The following is a 19716-nucleotide window of genomic DNA, read 5'->3' on the forward strand; positions in this document are numbered from 1 at the left end:
TGCATAAAATTTTAGAATAAGCTTAGATTTTTTTCGAATTGGTCACCTTTGACACGAATTATAGCATTCAAACGGCCAATGAAACCGCTGCCCGAATGTTGCTCTACGGTATTTTTGCCCATTCCCGGCGAAGCGCTTGCTTGAGGTGGTCGACACTTTCCACTTTTTCGGCCACTGTGACGCGGATTTCGATCAAGTCGCTTCTTTACTTTTCGAACCATTTTTCCCGATGTTAGTGTTTTCTTGACGTGAGGCTACGCTACTAGTAACACGGTAACGAGCGATGGTACGAGACACAAAAGATTAATTCACATTTAATTCATTCTGGATAGCCACTTGTGGTTTTCCAGCCAAATATAAAGAAATCACACTATCATGCTTGCATTCCATCACGAAAAACTTTTTTTCTGGAAAATTCTAACCAAAATACTTTTGTACGCTTGCAAACAATGTAATGCGCTGTCACTGGAATAATTTTAACAGCTGTCGGACGAGTGACTTAGAAATGACAGCAGTCTGAAGTTGGTTGCAGTTTTTTCATCTCACCATGTAGAGGTGATTAATGAGATTAATTGTTTTTAAATCAATTTTTACATTTCTTTTAAATTTTGTAATTAACATATAAATTTAACAGAGATTAAAAACACACTTCATGTCAAAATTTATCACAGATCAGTTGGTAAATATCTATATACCAAATAAAAATGCTATTTATTCTACAATTTCATTTAACATGTTGGTTTTGGTCTCAAGCACTTGCAATAGGTAAGGCCAACGTTAAGATATTCCTCAAAATCCTCCGAAGGTTCCATCAAAGTCTTGTAATGCTCGATACCATCACATTTATATGGATCAATTAAATGTGATGTATATTTGAGTTTTAATATCCAGGCATGAAAGAATTTAAACAGATCACTGGTCAATTCAATAAAATATGCCAATGGTTTGTGGTAGGCATCACCTTGTATAATTGGTGATTCTACATTCATATCCAATTTGGAACATAAGTTCTCAAATGTTCGATGTGATACTCTTAGGTCCTTCAGAGAAACAGATATGCGACAACTTCAAAAAACAATAAAGAATTAGAGCTCGAAATATTGTTTTTTTTTATTGATTTATACCCACTTGGACGCCTTAACAGCCTTTAGCTTATCCGAGAATTCTTGCAAGATAGTCTCTTCTGCAGGTCCAGCAAATATTTCCGGAAATTTACAACATGGTCCCGTGCTGTTATATAAAACGAGTTGCATTTGGAACCTCTTTATGGACTACAAGTATAATTACCATTGGCCTTACCTTATGAGTAAAATATATCTTTGTGATAGCACCCATAACCTAGATATCAATTCTTTTTGCTGTCCAAGTTCATTCTTCATGAGTGTGTTATGGTCCCGAAACTCTTTTTCCAAAATTAAGAGCTGGCTCAAGATCTCTTCTTCCAATTCACTGTTTGGTTTTTGTTGATTGTCGGCCATGGTTGTTTTCTTTTAATAAATAAAAATAGTGCCGGTCAAAGTTGTTTGGCTGTCATAAAAAAAATAATAATTGTATTTACTTTTGACACTCTTGACAGTCTACTTTTTAATAACATTTGATATGTCAGATTTGAAATTACATTAGGTGTGTATAAGAAGACAATCGTCACATTATCCATAATCAGCTGTTTGTGGCCGATGAGGAAGTGTTTATGAATTAAAAAAAAAAAATTATTCAAATTCGTTAAAATTGAAAGTTGACAAATGGACATCATAACAACATCCGATTAGTGCCGTATAAAAAAGGTATAACAATTTACTTATTCAAAAAAAAAAAAAACAATTTAAAAACATGGTACGAGGTTAGAAAAAAATGGAGCGCTACACGAATAAACAAGTTCGTTAATTAGGTATTTTTATAGTTTCTTTTGAACTTGCCTGTTGCATTTATGCAGGCAGCTTGCTTTTCACCAAAGTCAAATATATCAAAAAGCTGAAAAAGCCAACTGACCATTTCATTTTACGCCATAAAATCATGACATTGGAAGCGATCAGCCAACATTGCAAAGCTGTCAGTTTTGGTGAAAAAACATTGCTCTCTGCAATAGAGGATAATATATAATTAAGCCAGTGGTGGGATACAGACTTAACCAATAAAAAAAACAAATTAATTAAAAATAAAAACTCGAAAAAAATACCAGAGGATTTCTGTAGATTTCGCTATTAGAAATATTTGATTGAATGTGACAAGTACACTAGTATAATATTTATAGAAAAATATATTAATCAGCATATGAATTAAGTCATTTAAATTTGTTCATGTCTAAATTATGTTTGTTTTTCTCGACATTTGAATCTCTTTGAACGCATGCATCTGCAGGAATCTAAATACTCTACCACGTTAGTTTCATAATCTTTGCAAGGCTGTATTAATGCCTTGTAATCTTCAATAGATACCGGATCTGAGGGTGTAATTAATTCAGCCCAGGATTTTAATTTACTGAGATTTGTATGGAAATATTGGTAAAGGTCTTCAATTAAATTACGGGTGTAGCTCAGAGATTTCAAATAATAGGTTCCCAATATAAATGGACTATCCACCTTATAATCCAACTTGCTGCACCAATTTTTTAGGTCGATCAATTGTTCATTGATATATTCCAAAGATTTGCTCATGCGGCAGCTGAAAGAATAAGAAAAAAAATTAATTTTAAGTATAGGCTAGTATGTAGGTACTAAAGTAAGGGTCTTACTTCGAACTATGGATCTTTTCAATGTTGTAGAGAAGCTCCTGTAAAATTTCCTGTTCATATCTACTTGATATAATCTCTGGATAGGTCTTCACACAAAGTCCATTCCTGAAAATATTTAAATAATTTGATTTAATTATTTTACAATTAATATTTAATATGCGACAGTATTAGTTTGCATACGCTTTTTTAAACATGGTATAAATAAATGTAAGGCTACCGAAGCTGCTTGCATCCACGCTGGACACATTTAGTGACGCTTTTCGTTGTTCCTCATTAATTTCGCTTAATGTGCCATGCAATGATGCCAAGCGACTTATGTCCCCACCTTAAAGCGTTTTCTTTGGCGTATGCTTTATTTCTATAGCTTAAATAACAAATTTACCCATTTAAAATTAAATATTTTTGTGAATTAATCCATATTATATCCATTAGTTGGTTTTGAATGTCCAATTCCTTATTCGTCAGATCATTATGCGATTTAAAAAGCTTTTCCAAACGCAGTATAATTTCGTGGACATGCCTTTCCAAATAATAATCACATTTTGTATATAAAGAGGCGTTGCAATTTTCAAATTTTGGTAAAAGATTATTCAGATCCTTACTTTTGTTTTTCGGATATAACCAACAGTATTTTGGGTTATTCAATTTGATCTTTTCACCGCGTACATTTTCTTTATTCCTCCAACACTGAAAACAATCTAAATTTTCAATTCTTTGCATTTTAGATTTATTGAAATTAAAAATGTATTCTGATTAAAAAATTGAAATAAAATGCATAGGACGTAATAAGTGTGTCTGTGTAATCAATATTTTCCTTGATATTTTTAATCGCAGAGTAAAACCTCCAAGATTTAGACAAACCTAATATTTATTTAATTTCTTACAACGAAAAACACACGTGTATTTGTTGGTCTTTTAACATTGAACAGCTGATTTGTGTTTACATTCTAACGCTTGCCAAAAACACAACAAAATTGCATTATTTGCATAATAAATAAATTGCGAAATAACAATTAAAACGAAATCTTAAGCGCAATACGAAAATGGTTTTCAAATGCCAGGAGGATAGCTTTTTGAAACAAGTTTGTATTTAAAATAAATAAAAATCATCCAGATATAAGTTGCATATTCAGGACGTTATAAATTGTATTTGAAACATAATTTTCTGTTGTTTCTATTTTAAGTTTTTGACTACGGTTGTTTCATGTGAGGAAGCTAAATTGAAAGTTCCATCCAATGGAGACTCGGAGCCAATTGAATTGGAAGGTTACAATGTGATATGTGAAGACACTATACTATTCCCTGAGGGCGGTGGACAACCCTGTGATTATGGTACAATTAATGGTCTACCCGTTCGCAGTGTTATACGCCAAGGCAAAGATGCTGTTCATTTTGTTGAAACCTGTAAACGTTTTGAAGTTGGATCTGAGGCTAGACAAGTTCTTGATTGGGAAAGACGCCTTGATCATATGCAACAACATTCTGGCCAGCACTTAATTACGGAATTATTTGATAAGGAATTTACTTACAATACCACATCCTGGTGGTTGGGAAGTGAGGTTTCCTACATTGAACTGAACACGAAACACGTTATTACCCGAGAGTCCCTAGATGTTATCGAAAATATGGCCAACGATATTATAAGAGAGGGTAGACCGGTTAGTGTGGCATTGATTGAAGAGAGTGACTTGCATGAGGTAATGGAAGATAGATGTAAATAAAACACAAATTAACTAATTATTTGGATTTAAGCTGAAGGGCTTAAGAGCTCCCAGAGGTCTACCCAAAGATGTCGAGGGGCCTGTACGAGTTATACGTATTGAAGGCCAGCGTGATAATATGTGTTGCGGTACCCATGTCAACAATCTATCGCAATTGCAATGCGTCAAGCTGCTGTATGCCGAGAAGAGCAAGAATAGTGTTAATGTTTATTTTGTTGTTGGGCAACGAGTCCCCAAAGTATTGGGACAATGCTTTGAGAGGGAGCAACAGGTGACTTTGGCCTTGAAGTAAGCACAAAGATAATTAATTACCCCCATTCATTATTAAGTTATATTTTTTGTTTTGCTTTACAGAGGTGGCCCACCACAACACGTCGAACTAATTCAAAAGTTGCAAAACAACTTAAAGGCAACAAAGAAATCGTTTCAAAAACTTCTAAAAGATTTGGCTATTATGGAAGCTGAAAAATTGGAATCATTGCCAAAACCCCTACCAAAATACTATAGCCTACACAAAAAGGATGGAATTGAACCAGATTTTATTAACACATTTTTAAGAAATGTCTCTGTGGAGGGTATATTGCTGTTTTTCCTTACCGTTTCGGAGCCAAGTGTCGGACGTCAACCCGGCAAAGGTCATATGGTTTTAAAGGGCGATCCGGAATTAGTAGAACAATTTGGTCCAAAGTTTATGGAAATATTGGATGGTAAAGGTAATGGTAAAGAGGGCATGTATCAGGGTAAAATTAATGACAGTGACAAGATAAAATTATGCGAAGCTTTGTTGGAGAAACATTTTGGAAATGTCAACAATACGGAAGTTAAAAAAGAACCAGCCCAAGGATCGTAAAAGGGAGAAACATAATATGATAAACAAATAAAAATAATGATTTTCAATAAGTACAATCTCTGAATTGAGAGATAAGCTATTGTATATACCAACCTATCAGTTGTTTGATAAAAACAATAAACTTGTTTATTTAGATAAATAAAGACATTTTTGTGAGAGACATAAATCTGTTTAGAAATGTAGGAATTTCATAGTAAAAAATTTTCAATTAATAGGAGAAAAGGTAGCAACGTAAAATATTTTAGCAAAGCGACAAATGTTTATTGTAAAAAGGGAGCTGAATGGTATTTCAGTTTGTTTCCAAGTCATATCCAGTTTTATTTGATATCGTTTACAATAGAAATATCACATCATTTTGCAAAGTTTTCAGCTCCTTATGTAAATATTTTATTCTACAGATATCCAGCGCCTGTTAATTTTTTGTGATATTCAATTGTCAAATATTTTAATAGAATCATGTTAGGAGGAGTGTGGGCCGGAACTTAAAAGTACTTTAAAGCGATTTAAGGGGGATAAGTTTTTGATATTTCAGTTGGTGTCAAAATCTTTACTTTTCTCATTTTATCAATATTTTCATAAGGCTGTTTCAACTTACATGGTGTGGATTTCTTATTTGTTTGTTGTGAAACTCTCCAACATTTAAATTTCTGCGCTTTGTCAAGGTTTACCATTTTGTGTATGATTTCAATGCATATACAGTTTTAACGATATTTATTAACTTTTTTATTTTTAGTTAAACAAAAATTAATTATATAAATTTAACATTAGTTGCATATTCACATTACAAATAATTTGCATCGTAATTGTGCAGTTCCCATTTCAGGCGCCAAAATTTATTCCAAAATCCTACATCCACAACATGTTGTGGTATCGACCAAAATGAAACCTTTGTATATTCACATATTGCCGGGTATGTGCAGTCATCACTGTCGTACAAATCCTCCCACACTAGTGTGAAGATACCAAGTGACAAAAATCGTAGACGATTCTGATTGATAGCCTCTTGTAGTCGTCTAAGGTAGGCATCTGAGTTGGGATTTTGCAGTGATGGGTGTACCAATATCATATTATTGGTGGCCAAACGAAACTGCATAGTAAAATCTTCTTCACCAGGGTTACGTTTACCACACAAGTAAGCCGTATATCCAAGTCCACCATAAAACATGGCTTTCTTTGGTTTATTGATACTTTCCTTGACAACTCCAACGGCTACATCTTTATAGTCGGTCAGAAGACTTTTCCAGTAATTTGTAAGCCTTTCCACAAAAGAGCCCTTGAAGCGTTCAGGTAAGCTGAATGTGTTGTCAATTCTGGCGCGTATGCTGGCGACGCGGTTGGACAATGAAAAGAAGCGCATGGTGTAGAAACTGACTTATTTTAATTCATTTGTTCAAAGTGAAATTTATATCATATAACTCCTTTCAAGACACACTACAAATCACAAATCTAAACATTTGCTTCATAGGTTAATGTCATAATCAGCTGTTACTTATTTCTTCAATTAGTCAAACATGTAACGTAACGTAAGGCAAACTAATTCACGTTTTCGTTGTTTATGCCTCAACATAAATAAACAACCAGGCATGACAGCTTCTTAAAACAGTGTGCTGTTTGGTGGATTTTTTTATTTACAAAGTTTTAAAATAAAAGCTATATAGAATGCCTAAGCGTGCATTGCGATTCTACTTGGATACTCCAAAAAGTTGTCTACAGAGACTAAATAAAAGGAGGAAATCAACAAATCTCGAGATACAACAAGCCAAGGACAATGAATATGAAGAAGACGCTGAAATGGGGGAAGATAATGCCGGGAACAGGACAAATCCTCCGGTTGAACTAACAGATGCTGAATTCGAGTCATCACTACGGCATACAAAGCAAATGCGGTGCATTAAATATAATCAAAATAATGAAATAGAAAGATTATTGCTACACAATGGTTCGGGTCTGTTCTATCACGTGGATCACGACAACTTCCCGGCGTTCAATGTGGGCCTTTGGCCACAGGATGCACCAAATGAACTAAGTAATTATCCGACATGTGCATTTTCCATCCCTCGGCCCATTTTCATAGGCGACATAATACAGGAAAATTTAGATTTATGCTGTAGAAGACCCATGACCAGGGAAAAACATCGTCAGCGTTTATATAAAACAAGAAGTACATATAATAATGCAATTAAAAGTAAGCCAAACATCAATATAAAATGCACTCAATAACATTTAACCATGCTTTCCCAACATTTAGAAAAAACCACAAGATCCGATGAAAAGAATGGTATATACCACACATCTGTGTTTGATATGGCCGAAAGGCTGCTGATAGAACCCGATCCATATTTTAATGCAAGCTATGATTATTACTATACTGGTGGTAATTTGTGCGTTAATTCGGAAATGGGACACATTATACATGCAGTGGGACCCAATTTACAAACAATTGGTAAGAACGGTATACTTAGTTAATTATTCAAATATACACACATCAAAGAAAATATTTGGCTGCAGATTAATTTGTATCCTAATTGCCACAAATGCATTTACGGGAATCACATGGACAATTTGAGCTGATAAAGAGTAGAAATCAGCACAAGTGCAAAAGTAGTTACGTCTAATGTCGATCAAATTATAAATTTTTAATACAAAAAATAATTATTGAAAAAATCCAGTAGATTATGAAGGTAGATCTAGAAGTAGAAGACAGGTGTATCGGCGTTTTAAAATTTTTCATCACAAAGAAACCTTGACCTTGATACTGCTTCAGCAATATTATTGATATCAAGGGGATTTTTATTTGACAATTTGAACCATCAAGCGAGGTTTTGGATTTTTCATAGATCTTTGTTGGATTTAACACATGAAATTAACATACAACTTTAATTTAGAGACACTCATCTTATATTTTTATGTTAATAACAAAAAATTACCCAAATTTTTTAGCTATTATAAGTAATAACATTCAATTAAAAAGATTTTTTTTTTCAAAGATTATGACAAATAATAATGATATTTACATTTTTCCAGAAATAATGAAATTATGTAAGACTGAGGACACCGATGAAAATAGTTTTTTACAATCATTGGATAAAATTACATCGAAAGAAGATTGTGAAATATTTGAAATACAACCAATGAAATCGCCCAATGCAAACGATCAAAATTGCTTTATTACCCGTCAACGAAATTCAATTGCAATCAATACACTGACTGAAAGAAACAAACTAAGAATTTTAACACAATTTCGTACAAAATCTACACCATTTATAAGTTTTACACAATCGGATCGTGACTGCAATAAACTTCTGTTAACAACAATGAAACAACATGTACGTCTGTACGATATCGGAGCCAGCGAGCCTATACTAAGCGATTTGTTTAAAATTGAATCGAATGGTTTCAATCCATCGTGGAATTCTATAAAACCTTGGCGTGAGAATACATTTCTGTATGCTAACGAGTATAAATTTTGTCTCATCGATATACGCACCAAACCAGAACAATGGATGGCAGCGGCCACAAGTGTCATCGAACACAATGCCTTATGTGATCACATAACCGCCATTAAGCCAAGTGATTTCAATAATCTCTTTTATGTGGCTACAAATCATAAATTGCATTGTATGGATATACGTTATATGAAAGAATTTTCATTTGATGAACCTGAGGGGGTTATATGTCGTTGGTCTCACCAGCTACAGTATTCCCCATTGTTGATAGATACATATAGAGTGCGTAATCATGAATATATAGCATTGTCTTCTCCCATTGCCGGTGATCTACATATATGCCAGTTGTCTAGAAAGAAGAACGTAGAAAAAATGGCAGTAACAACATCACAACGTGTTCCCAAACATCTTTTCAGTTCTCCGTGTTTGCCCTACCAACCTCCCAGTTTACTTGAAGCATACGAAGTTGCACGACTTGAGGGTCATTGCTTGCAGCCAGAAGCAAACTTAAAAAATAGGTTAATGTCATGCACCACAGGCATGAGTTTTTGTCATCCTCTTCTGGAAGGAAACGAGGCTCCTTTAGGTACGCTGTTAACGTCAAACTCTTTGGGTGACATTTTTCTTCGTACATTAACCAAACGAGAAGATGATCAACAACCTGATGTAAGGGGAAATGAAAACAGCAACGAGATGTTAGCCGAATATGCAAAAAAACTTGTAGAACAAAAGCGTGTCTTGAACTACACTGAAATAAAGAATATGAAAGGTGAGTAAATTATTCTATGTATTCCTCAAGTTCTTTGATATTGAAAATTTTATATTCTGTTATAACTAATATATACTTTTTTAGGTATGCGCAAGATTTTCCTTTGCAAGTATCTAAACAGTGACGTCAAACAAGATATGGAGGCTATGGACGACAGCTTTAGTGAAAACGAGCAACCCGCACAAGAAATTCCAGCTCGAACAACGCCAGTCAAAAAGAAAAGAAAACGTCTTCATTTGGGTCGTTGGCAGAAATCATTTAGAGCTTTACATTCCTACAAAGATGCATTGGTTCCAGATCTCCTGTCAATATGGGATATTGACATGGAAGACGAAAAAGATGATGTAAACTTGGGCAATTTACAGTCCAACCTTCTTGTTAAGCCAGATCCAGATAAGAAAGTTCAATGTTGGCTTGAAACTAATCACAATACGAGCACTGCCATGGTTGTTATACCAAGAACTAACGCATCAATACCTGGACATGATGTCTCAAACATAACTGCAGAAGCGGAAAATAGTTTGCTTTTCAATCAAACTCAAGACACAATAGATTTTGATAATGTTATTCAATCGACACAAATTGCAGATGTAAATATTACTCAAACAATCAATACGTCTAACATTGAAGAACTTCCTCTTAATACAACAACAAATTCATTGGATCGATCGAAAACGAAAAAGAAAGCTAAGAAATATGTTAAAGGTTTCTAGTGTCTAGAACAGTACAAAAAAAGATTTATTTTAATGTCTTTTAATTTAATATTTTAAATCAAATTGAAATTAATATGTATAACAATATAGTTTATATATATGTGTTTATATATACAAACTATTTGTAATATATTCATCACTGTTATATATATTTTTGTTTTAACTAGATTTAAACCTTAGCTTTATTAAGCAGATAAGTAAATATTCTTTAAACATTTATTTAAGATTTAAATGTGCAAAGAAACAATGAGGGAAACATCTGAAACTAACGTGAAACTAGTTGAGTCTTAAAAAAATAGTTTATGTCTTTCATTCGCTGTTTATGGTAGGTATTTGGTTTTTTTTGGCGGGTTTGCAGTTTTCTGAATAATAAGGTCATTTTATTTACTTTTATTTTATTAATTACACTGACAACAAAAAAGCCAAAACTCAGTAGATTAGGAAATAAGTGGTAAAAATAGAAGACACATGCATCGAAGATTTGAAAGTTAACATCGCCATGTTACCTCTCTCCTTCACATTTTTTAAAACTGTCGGGTTAAGATTACTTGGAATTCTTGCATTCTAGGACTGGTGTCTTCGGTTATATTGCTGATAACAATACCAGAATTGTTTTTAAGGGAAATTTTAACACGAAAATTTCAAGAAATGTGAAAGGAATTTGCCCCTCTATTTAGGTTGCCATGTAAATTTTCAAAACATTGATACACATATCAGTTATTTTTCTGTTCTACTCTCATAATCAAAAGGTTTCTATACACCCAGCCATATGGCCAGATAGGATATACAGGGTGAGATTAAAAACTGCAACCACCTTCAGATTGCTGCCATTTCTAAGCCACTCGTTTATTGTTTACAAGCGTACACAAGTATTTTGGTGAGAATTTTTCAGAAAAAAGTTATTCGTGATGGAATTCAAGCGTGATAGTGTGATTTCTTTATATTTGGCTGGAAAACCACAAGTGGATATCGTTAGAGCACTCCAGCATTTTAATGTGAATAAAATAAGTCTCGTACCATCGCTCGTTACCGTGATACTGGTAGCGTAGTCCGACGTCAAGGAAATGGACGGAACAAAACAGCAACATCAGCAGAAATGATTCGAAAAGTAAAGGAGCGACTTGATCGAAACCCGACGTCGTGGCCGAAAATGGCTCGTGAGCTCAACATATCGCAATATTCCATTCGGCAAACATTGAAAAATATGCTCGGGGTAAAGCTGAAAAGTGCACGATCTTACACCGCAACAGAAAGAAAATAAACTCAAAAGAGTTAAAGCTTCGCTTGGCCGAAAGTGGTGAACTGCCGAATTTGGTTTTCTCCGATGAGAAAACATTTGCTGTCCATCAGTTTTTAAACAAATTGATCGTGTTTACTTGCCAAAGAGGTCAGCTGAAAATGTGCACTTTCGGTTGGCCACAAGAACTCAAGCGCTGGCCATGGTGATGGTGTGGGCCGCAATAACAGCCGATGGTCGCTCTCCGCTCGTATTAATCGACCGTGGCATCAGAATAAATGCCAAATATTATCGCGAAAATATTCTGGAGGGTGTATTAAAGCCTTCGGCACGCAAACATTTTGGCCGCATACCTTGGTCATTCCAACAGGACTCAGCACCATCGCACTCAGCACGCTCCACCCATGAATGGTTACAAAATGAAGTTCCTCGCTTCATTTCCAGCGCACAATGGCCATCAAAATCTCCGGATACCAATCCGTTGGACAATTGTGTCTGGAGTATTTGGAACGCAATGTTGGCAGTAAAAAAATACCAAAGCCAAGCGCTTTGCCGGGAATGAGCCAAAATACCACAGAGCAACATTCGGGCAGCGTGTGACGGTTTCACTGGCCGTTTGAAGGCCATAATTTGTGCCAAAGTTGACCAAATCTAAACTTAGTCTAAAATTTAATGCTATTTCCGACAATTTGCTTTCATTTAATAAAATTTAAAAAAAATGTAAAAATTATGCCGTTTGGCGTCCAAACTTGGTACATCGTAATATTATTGTCAAACTTAGGTCGAGTTCGTAGATGGGCAGTATCTGTACACTCCTTCTGGTCCTCCCCCACAAAAGTTCTACTTTTCTTGAGAAAATTGTTTACCTCAAAGAAAAATAAGGGAACATTCGATTTTGTAAAAACTTTGTATATCCTAATATTTTCATCGGTGCTAGGTCAGGTGCAAGAATAAAAAATATCGGCCTACTCCAACAAGTACCTCCCTCACAAAGGGTCAACATTTTGAATAATTATAACTCCTATAAAATTTGAAATCTTCAAATTTCACACATGCCAATATTTCTACAAACACAAGATTTGGTGTGAAGACGAAATATTTTGGACCACTTCTTTTGGTATCTTCCCACAAAGGGTCAAAATTTGGAATAATTATAACTCCTATAAAATGTGAAATAACAGCCCGAAAAATTTCACTCATTCCAATATTTCCGTCAGTGCTAGGTTAGGTGCGAAAATGTACAATATCGACCCACTCTATCAAGTACCTCCCTCACAATGGGACGGAATTTGGAATAATTAAAACTCTTATAAAATGTGAAATAAGATTTCGATTGTCTTAAAGTTTCACACAACGCAATATTTTTGATAATTCAAAATCTGGTGTGATGATTGTATACATCGGTCAACTCCTTCTCATACCTCCCACACAACGAATTATTCTATATCTCATAAAATGCGAAATAAGCACACATTCCAATATTTCAATCAACTCAAGGTATGTTGTGAAAATAGTAGATATCGGCATATTCTATTTGGTACCTCTCCTACAAAGGTGTCAACATTTTGAAGAACAAAACGCTCATAAAAGCGAAAAAGCATCCGATTCTTTTAAAAATTCACGCATCCCAATATATTTACTAATGAAATATCTAGTGTGGCGATGGGATATATCGGCCTACCCCTTCTGGTACATACCTTATAACTTTCGAAACAAATTAGCAATGTTTTTCTAAAAATATCTCTCAACCAGAGGTCTCCTTCCCACTCCTTCTAGTACCTCCCCCATAAAGGGTCAACAGTTTTAACACTCATAACGCTAGGCTGAGGGTCTTTTAACTTGTTTTCTTAATATTATTGAAAATTGAATTCTGTCGCATTTAGTATTTACCATCATGGCGTATGAGTGGTAATAAAAGATAATCCATATCACGTATACGACACCCACTAATTAACTAATAAAATCAACAATCAACAGTTTCGTCTCGAAAGATACACTTGTGTTGGTGTTGATACCAACAATCATCTTGGGTGTCCATATAAATACGTTTATAAAAAAATCTGACACACTTTTATCCCTTGTCAAAATCTATAATCAAATAAAAATCAGTTATTTGTCTCAAAGGAAGCTGCAGCTGACAAAAGCAGCTGCCATCAAAAGAATCATAACGTTAAAAGTTAACTGACAATAAAATTGAGAGGGAGAGCGAAAACATTTGTGTTTGCGAATGTGCATTCTTTCCAAAGTCCTCTCTCCCACACATTAGTAGTAGTCGTAGTCAATGACTTTTACCATTTCATATTATCCTATAACTCACACTCCCCCAAACCATGAGGACGATTTTACGCTCTCTTTCTCTCGCTTGAACTTGATTCGTCGTTTAGAACAAAATGCGATGTTTTAGAACAGCGAAACAAACGAAAGGAATTCATTGAGTCTCTACCTGTGCCATCAACAGTTTTATAACAGTCGTGTTGGCCAACGTTTGTGGTGTTCGGAAAAACCCAACTGAAGACAATTTGAAAAAGTGAAAATTAAAAAAAAATTAAAAATATATATATTAAAAATTTGTTTTGTTTATTCGGAGAATTTTATGAAATATCATTGAAATTTTAAGAGATTTTTTAAAAGAAGAAAAAAAGTAATCCCTGAGAAAAAATCATTAAGAAATTTAAATTAAAAAATGAAAGTGAAAATTGTAATTTGAAAAAGTGTTATGCAAAAATTCCCAAAGTGTGTCTCTCGCATCCACACTCGCCCCCTCTCTACATACCATAACTTGAGTTACTAAAAACACATTTTTCCCACCTACCCGTCTGTCTGTACAGCATCAATAACAACAAAGAAGCCAGCAAGCATACTGAAAACAGTAGTTTTTGTTTGTTACACACGCACACACACATGTAAATGCTAACTTTTAGGACTCTCGCTCTGAACCATAACATTTATTTTTTGTTGTGCAGTTTCGGTTAACATACCTACCTATTCATTTGTATGGTGAACAGGGATGATAGTTTTGGAGATGATGATACTTTTAGTGATATGAGATTTCTTAGTAATTATTAATTAATAAATTTAATTAATTAAGAATAAAGAGGGAGATTTAATAGGAAAAAAGTCGGCATTTACATAAGATAAATTGTTTCGAAACAGAGTTGTATTTTATTAACACATATATACTTCGTCGATTGTTTTCCTTACCAGATCTGTGAAATACGAGCGAGTTTCACTCTTTGCTCGAATTCGAGCAGGAGGATTCATCGGAGTAGAAGAATGAAATGGAGCAATAGGGGGAAGGGGTCAAAATTCGAACGAAATCTATTGTTGCATTTGCATGAATGAGTATTTTCTCAAACCACAGCTGCAAGCGATCCAAACCTAACACGTTGAAGAACATTGGCGCCTAACATTGCACACTCGTATGATACTGTTTTTGCTTTTGTGTTTTTTCCGCTTGATTTCACTCTTAGAGCAATCTCTTACTCAATTAAGTGCGTTTCGAATACTCACTCTTACTTTTCAAACAGGAGTGGCTTGGGAACGCTCCCACACAAAAAAGGGTAGAGAGTAAAACTCGTACTCTTTGAGGACTAACTAATCCCTGTGACAGAAAATTACATATAACGGTACCTCCCTATATTCGGTATTTTCATGAATTTAACTACATTTTTAACCGGGATTGTTTTAAGTAACGTATTTGAATATTGCAATGGCCTATGACAAAAATTGCATATACAGGTCCATGTCTTCGTAAAGGACCCAATATAACAGTAATTCCATATATTCGGTATTTGTACACAAAGTACAGGTCGCATTTAATGTCCGATACAAATGACACGAACCCTATTAAATTTGGAGATAATCGGTTAAATTTTAGATAAAGCTCCCATGTATATCTTCGTCCAATTTGCCTTTTATTGTGCACCAAACGTGTAATATCAGCCCAAATATTATGCAATTTTCAGATATAGGTACAGCTCCTATATATATTGTTCATCCGATTTGTTGAATTTGTTCTGCACAGCCGTAATATGTGCTCCCACATATATCTTCGTCCGATTAGCTTTTTATTTTGCACCAAACTTGTAATATTTGCTCAAATTGGATGACACTTACGACAAAATTGAGCCTAGAAACAAGTATGTCAAATTTGGTGAAAATCGGTTCAGATATAGCTTTTGCTCCCATATATACTGTTCATCCGATTTGTTATATTTTTTATTTCTTATTGTTTATATGAAGCTCTACTAAATATGCAGAGTGGTGTAGGGTATCACAAAGTCGGCCCCGCCCGACATTTAGACTTTGTTTACTGGTTTTACGACCTCTTTCGTCCATACGGGTGGGATTTTGAAAGGATGTATAGGCTCAACCCGATGCATTTCTTCTTCAAACTGGACCTTAGTTTAACAAAAACGTTGTCATGCAAGTAATTAAGTTTGGTTTGACAGGAATATCCTCTTTGTCTTATTTCCCCATCTGCTATAAAAAGTATGCAAATTGAGATGCGTCAACTTGGAACTGCGAAGGCCGATACTACATTCAAACTTGATGTAATATTACGTTTACAATTTACTGGATTTAGCAAAGGTTAACCTGGCAAAAAGATTGTAAAGTAGACATACTATAAGTGTGATAATGATTTGAAGAAAATCGGACATTCTATTCGTGATATAGAAGGATGAACGGGCATCGCCAGATCGGCACCAAATTTTTTTTAACTAATTTCGTTCGAAAACACATTGGATGTTAAACCGTAATTTCGAACGACATATTTGCATGCATCAAAAGATATATATCATAGAATCTCCTTGTTATACACAGGGGTACCATTTTTTGTAACTACCATCCCTGTTCCTACTACCATTACTATGTTTGGCACACATTTTTTCTGAAACACCCACTACAGGTTTTGTTCTTATCATGATTCGGCCTACATCACACCAATTCATGTCGTGTGCTTTGTGTACAGCAGCTCTCCCAATTCTCTTTTTCATTATACTTTATTCTCTTTTCGTTTTGCAAAATTCATTTTTCTCTCTCTATTTGTATAACAAACATAGATGAAATAGCTGTTTGCGTTTCTGATGTCCTCGTATCAGTGATTTGATAACTCACTCTCCCCCAACTCTTGGCCAACGAGAGTAGATGACAAAAAAAAGTGAAAGTGAAATTGTCCAGAATGCAATGATAAATGATACAGAACGACATACACACACAAACACATTTGCGAAATAAATCACAAAGAATAAAGAAAACCTAAACGAAAAGAAGAAGAAAAAAAAAAGGAAAACGAAAGTGCTGGCAAATAAACAAAACAATGGAAAACTAATACAAAGAAAACAGAGGAAAATTAAATGAAAAAATAAAGTGTTGATGTGTGTGAGTGCGTTTAAATGCTTTGTATATATATGGCTATATTTAACAGGACATCTAATAAAAGAAAACACGCGGGCGTTATTTTTCAAATTTGAAGAAAAAACCGTTGCTGTAATTTTTTGCCTATACCCCATGTACATGTGTGTGTTGCTGCACCACTCACCACTCTCCTCGCTTGAACGACGACAATAAATTATTAAAGTTCACATTTAACATTGTGTTATTATATAAGCTAAGTGGGATACTCATGTGTAATTATACAACTACAAAAACTAATAATTGAAAAAATCCACTAAAGAGGGATAAAAATATTGGAAATATTTAAATCGTTGAAGAAGAAATAAGTCACACAACTCGCTTAAAAAAAGGTATCACAAATTTGCTTTTAATTCACAATGGATACATTCTTGTGTTCATTATGATGTTCATTAATGTGTGTAAATGTATGTGTGTGTGATTTTTCATGGTCCTTTTCCTCTTTTTTCCCTAAAAATTCATTATATACATAAGAAAAAAAAAAATAAGAAAAAAATTCTATGTCAAGTCTATGCAAATTGTTTTTATTGATTTCAATGTTAACGTCTTCTCTTCTCCTTGTTCTTATTTTCGTTGTTGTTATAATCCTTCTTTTGTTTGTTTGTTTATATTGCATGCTTTTATTTTTAGTTTTGAAAGACCAACAACATTGGCTTTCTGAGGGCCAATGTTAAATTATCTATGGGCTTGAGACAAAATGACGTTAATAACACGAGAGAGAGAATGTGTGTGACAAAGAATTTGTCCTTTCTCAATAGAAATTCCAGAGGGGCAGTTCAGGAGAATAATAATGAAATTGAACACTCTGAAGAACGTGCTTAGACGGTTGGGAGATATTTCACCATTTACATACATATATTTTATATATTTTGGGTAGCATGGAATGTATTTTTCTTAAGGAAGGAATTGTTAATCAGAGGTGGTATGAAAGCTATTTTGAGAATTACAAATTTATGAAATTTATTCAAATGAGAAGGGCTGTGTTGTAAAAGTTATATTTTTAATAAGATTAAGAATATGATTTAAGGCAAACTTTAAATATTTTGGGTTATTTATTTGCAGACCATATAATTATTCCAAAAAATCAGTTGGAAGCGTTACCATTAACTGACCCTCATAAAATTTCGTAATTAAAGCTTTTTTTTTTGACAAAATGGAAGAAGTGAGAGATATGCCATTTGATCCGTTTTTAAAGACATATTTCTGTGTAAAAATACTAATGTGAAATCGAAATAAAAACACCATTCCATATGAGTTTTTAATTTTTTTAATAAAGTAAAAATTATATATGTTACGGTATTTTCGCCATTCCAATCCAAGTCCTAAGTTTATCATTCCATTTCTAACATAGCGAAAAAAACAATTAAGACCCTAAAAGTATATATATTCTTGATCAGCACAAGATTATATTTAGATTTAGTCAAGTCTGTCCGTCAGGCTTTCTGTCCGTCTGTTGAAGTTACTTTAGCTATATATATATATATATATATATATATATATATATATATATATATATATATAAATATATTGAAATTTCGTGATCTACTTCGTTCCGTAAGGAAGCTAAAGTAACTTCAACAGGCGGACAGAAAGCCTGACGGACAGACTTGACTAAATCTAAATATAATCTTGTGCTGATCAAGAATATATATACTTTTAGGGTCTTAATTGTTTTTTTCGCTATGTTAGAAATGGAATGATAAACTTAGGACTTGGATTGGAATGGCGAAATATACATATATACATATATATATATATATATATATATATATATATATATATATATATATATATATATATATATATATATATATATATATATATATATATATATCTCCTCCATTGGTTATAAGCTCGAACGGGTCTACCCGATTTAAGGTATTTTTGAGAGTTTGGCCATATTTTTAGCATGTGAAAATATTGCATTACCTCCCGGTATTCGACATTTAAATTACTTTAGCCATATTTTTAACGAAATCTTCTTAAAGTTGGCATGTGAAATTCGAAATAGGTCCGACATTCCCTGCCAGATAATTTTCTATACAGGTCAACATTATTGTATCACTTTGAGAATATTCTAAGATGGTGTTTGGAGAATCACCATATATGGCAAATATTTGCATACATGTAAAGAATCATGTTATCTTATGGTCTTCAAAATTGTATAATTATACCCTACAACACTATGTGTTGGGGGTATTATAAGTTTGATTGGGCCAAAAATTAAGTAACACCTCGAAATATTGGTTTCCCACATAGGAAAGTATATATGGATCTTCCTATCTCGCCTCCTGTCCATGTTAATTTGTAATCACTCTACAGGTCGCAAATATAGCCCGATTTTCACGAAATTTAGAATGGAGGTAGCGTATAATATTTAGGGTTTGAAAAAAAAAACCAAAAACTGAAAATTTTCCTGATTTTGCAGTTGCCTTACGGTGGGTAGAATGGACCACTACATTTGTTTGAAAAAATACCAACATTTCCATTTTACCGAAACGAAATCTTCCAAAATGGATTTGGACATAAGGGGGCTTCTAACTGATTGTAGTGTTTTAGGGTATAACATGGTTGGCCCCGCACGACTATAGCCTTTGCTTACTTGTTTTTTTTTCAAAAATATTAAAAATAAACATTCAAAAACCAAGGAGTATTGCTGATATAATTTGAAAAATTTACAGGTATTGTCTCCGTATATCTTCTTGGATATCCTTGAAAAGCATTAAACAAATCTTTGAAAAAATTACAAGCATTGTCTCCGTATATGCTCTTGAATATCATTGAAAAGTCAATGGGCATTATGTTCAAGGTCGTGCAAACTATAATTAAAAATC

General features: G+C 33.9%; 6 protein-coding genes across 8 annotated transcripts in view; 3 read left to right on the forward strand and 3 right to left on the reverse strand.

Annotated features, from left to right (window-relative positions):
- Window positions 1–655: 655 nt before the first annotated feature.
- On the reverse strand, window positions 656–1575 carry LOC101887409 (uncharacterized). The gene is made up of 3 exons (XM_005186217.4): window positions 1300–1575; window positions 1129–1230; window positions 656–1065 (listed from the first exon to the last, which is right to left on the reverse strand). The coding sequence occupies exons 1-3, from the start codon at window positions 1476–1478 to the stop codon at window positions 729–731; spliced, it is 618 nt and encodes a 205-aa protein (XP_005186274.1). The 5' UTR covers window positions 1479–1575; the 3' UTR covers window positions 656–728.
- A 598-nt stretch (window positions 1576–2173) lies between these two features.
- On the reverse strand, window positions 2174–6018 carry LOC101887585 (uncharacterized). 3 transcript variants are annotated; one of them, XM_020037733.2, is made up of 4 exons: window positions 3334–3424; window positions 3114–3251; window positions 2732–2836; window positions 2174–2661 (listed from the first exon to the last, which is right to left on the reverse strand). In XM_020037733.2, exons 2-4 carry the CDS (start codon window positions 3158–3160, stop codon window positions 2307–2309), a joined length of 507 nt encoding a protein of 168 aa, XP_019893292.1. In that variant the 5' UTR covers window positions 3161–3251; window positions 3334–3424; the 3' UTR covers window positions 2174–2306. The 3 variants fall into 3 exon arrangements, with proteins under 3 accessions (XP_019893292.1, XP_019893293.1, XP_019893291.1); XM_020037734.2 differs by lacking the exons at window positions 3114–3251; window positions 3334–3424 and adding an exon at window positions 5898–6018; XM_020037732.2 differs by having other exon boundaries at window positions 3114–3640.
- Window positions 3651–5312, forward strand: LOC101901369 (alanyl-tRNA editing protein Aarsd1-A). Its single transcript, XM_005186213.4, has 4 exons — window positions 3651–3813; window positions 3916–4428; window positions 4484–4740; window positions 4807–5312. Exons 1-4 carry the CDS (start codon window positions 3775–3777, stop codon window positions 5300–5302), a joined length of 1305 nt encoding a protein of 434 aa, XP_005186270.1. The 5' UTR covers window positions 3651–3774; the 3' UTR covers window positions 5303–5312.
- On the reverse strand, window positions 5997–6766 carry LOC101901535 (uncharacterized). Its single transcript, XM_005186214.3, has one exon. The coding sequence runs from the start codon at window positions 6657–6659 to the stop codon at window positions 6084–6086; it is 576 nt and encodes a 191-aa protein (XP_005186271.1). The 5' UTR covers window positions 6660–6766; the 3' UTR covers window positions 5997–6083.
- A 25-nt stretch (window positions 6767–6791) lies between these two features.
- On the forward strand, window positions 6792–10509 carry LOC101887750 (uncharacterized). Its single transcript, XM_005186219.4, has 4 exons — window positions 6792–7487; window positions 7551–7745; window positions 8327–9517; window positions 9602–10509. Exons 1-4 carry the CDS (start codon window positions 6962–6964, stop codon window positions 10228–10230), a joined length of 2541 nt encoding a protein of 846 aa, XP_005186276.1. The 5' UTR covers window positions 6792–6961; the 3' UTR covers window positions 10231–10509.
- A 3503-nt stretch (window positions 10510–14012) lies between these two features.
- The window catches only part of LOC101901704 (sodium-dependent neutral amino acid transporter B(0)AT3), a 33965-nt gene continuing 28261 nt past the window's right edge, over window positions 14013–19716 (forward strand). The window contains exons 1-2 of the mRNA XM_005186215.4: window positions 14013–14108; window positions 16531–17214. The gene's annotated coding sequence lies outside the window, so the exon portion shown is untranslated. The remainder of the gene's footprint in view (window positions 14109–16530; window positions 17215–19716) is intronic.

Source organism: Musca domestica, unplaced genomic scaffold (assembly GCF_030504385.1).
Source record: "Musca domestica strain aabys unplaced genomic scaffold, Musca_domestica.polishedcontigs.V.1.1 18, whole genome shotgun sequence".
Lineage (NCBI taxonomy): Eukaryota > Metazoa > Arthropoda > Insecta > Diptera > Muscidae > Musca > Musca domestica.

Bases quoted from the DNA above. Each gene is read 5' to 3' on its own strand.
- LOC101887409 (XM_005186217.4), bottom strand. From the start codon at position 1,478: ATGGCCGACAATCAACAAAAACCAAACAGTGAATTGGAAGAAGAGATC. The intron at 1,231-1,299 runs GTAAGGCCAATG...TTTATATAACAG, and splicing joins AGATATATTTTACTCATAAG to CACGGGACCATGTTGTAAAT. The intron at 1,066-1,128 runs GTGGGTATAAAT...TGTTTTTTGAAG, and splicing joins AAGGCTGTTAAGGCGTCCAA to TTGTCGCATATCTGTTTCTC.
- LOC101887585 (XM_020037732.2), bottom strand. From the start codon at position 3,451: ATGCAAAGAATTGAAAATTTAGATTGTTTTCAGTGTTGGAGGAATAAA. The intron at 2,837-3,113 runs GTAAATTTGTTA...AAATATTTTCAG, and splicing joins AAATATTTAATTTTAAATGG to GAATGGACTTTGTGTGAAGA. The intron at 2,662-2,731 runs GTAAGACCCTTA...TTATTCTTTCAG, and splicing joins GAAAAGATCCATAGTTCGAA to CTGCCGCATGAGCAAATCTT.
- LOC101901369 (XM_005186213.4), top strand. From the start codon at position 3,775: ATGGTTTTCAAATGCCAGGAGGATAGCTTTTTGAAACAA. The intron at 3,814-3,915 runs GTTTGTATTTAA...TTCTATTTTAAG, and splicing joins AGGATAGCTTTTTGAAACAA to TTTTTGACTACGGTTGTTTC. The intron at 4,429-4,483 runs GTAATGGAAGAT...TTTGGATTTAAG, and splicing joins AAGAGAGTGACTTGCATGAG to CTGAAGGGCTTAAGAGCTCC.
- LOC101901535 (XM_005186214.3), bottom strand. From the start codon at position 6,659: ATGCGCTTCTTTTCATTGTCCAACCGCGTCGCCAGCATACGCGCCAGA.
- LOC101887750 (XM_005186219.4), top strand. From the start codon at position 6,962: ATGCCTAAGCGTGCATTGCGATTCTACTTGGATACTCCAAAAAGTTGT. The intron at 7,488-7,550 runs GTAAGCCAAACA...CCCAACATTTAG, and splicing joins ATATAATAATGCAATTAAAA to AAAAAACCACAAGATCCGAT. The intron at 7,746-8,326 runs GTAAGAACGGTA...ACATTTTTCCAG, and splicing joins ACCCAATTTACAAACAATTG to AAATAATGAAATTATGTAAG.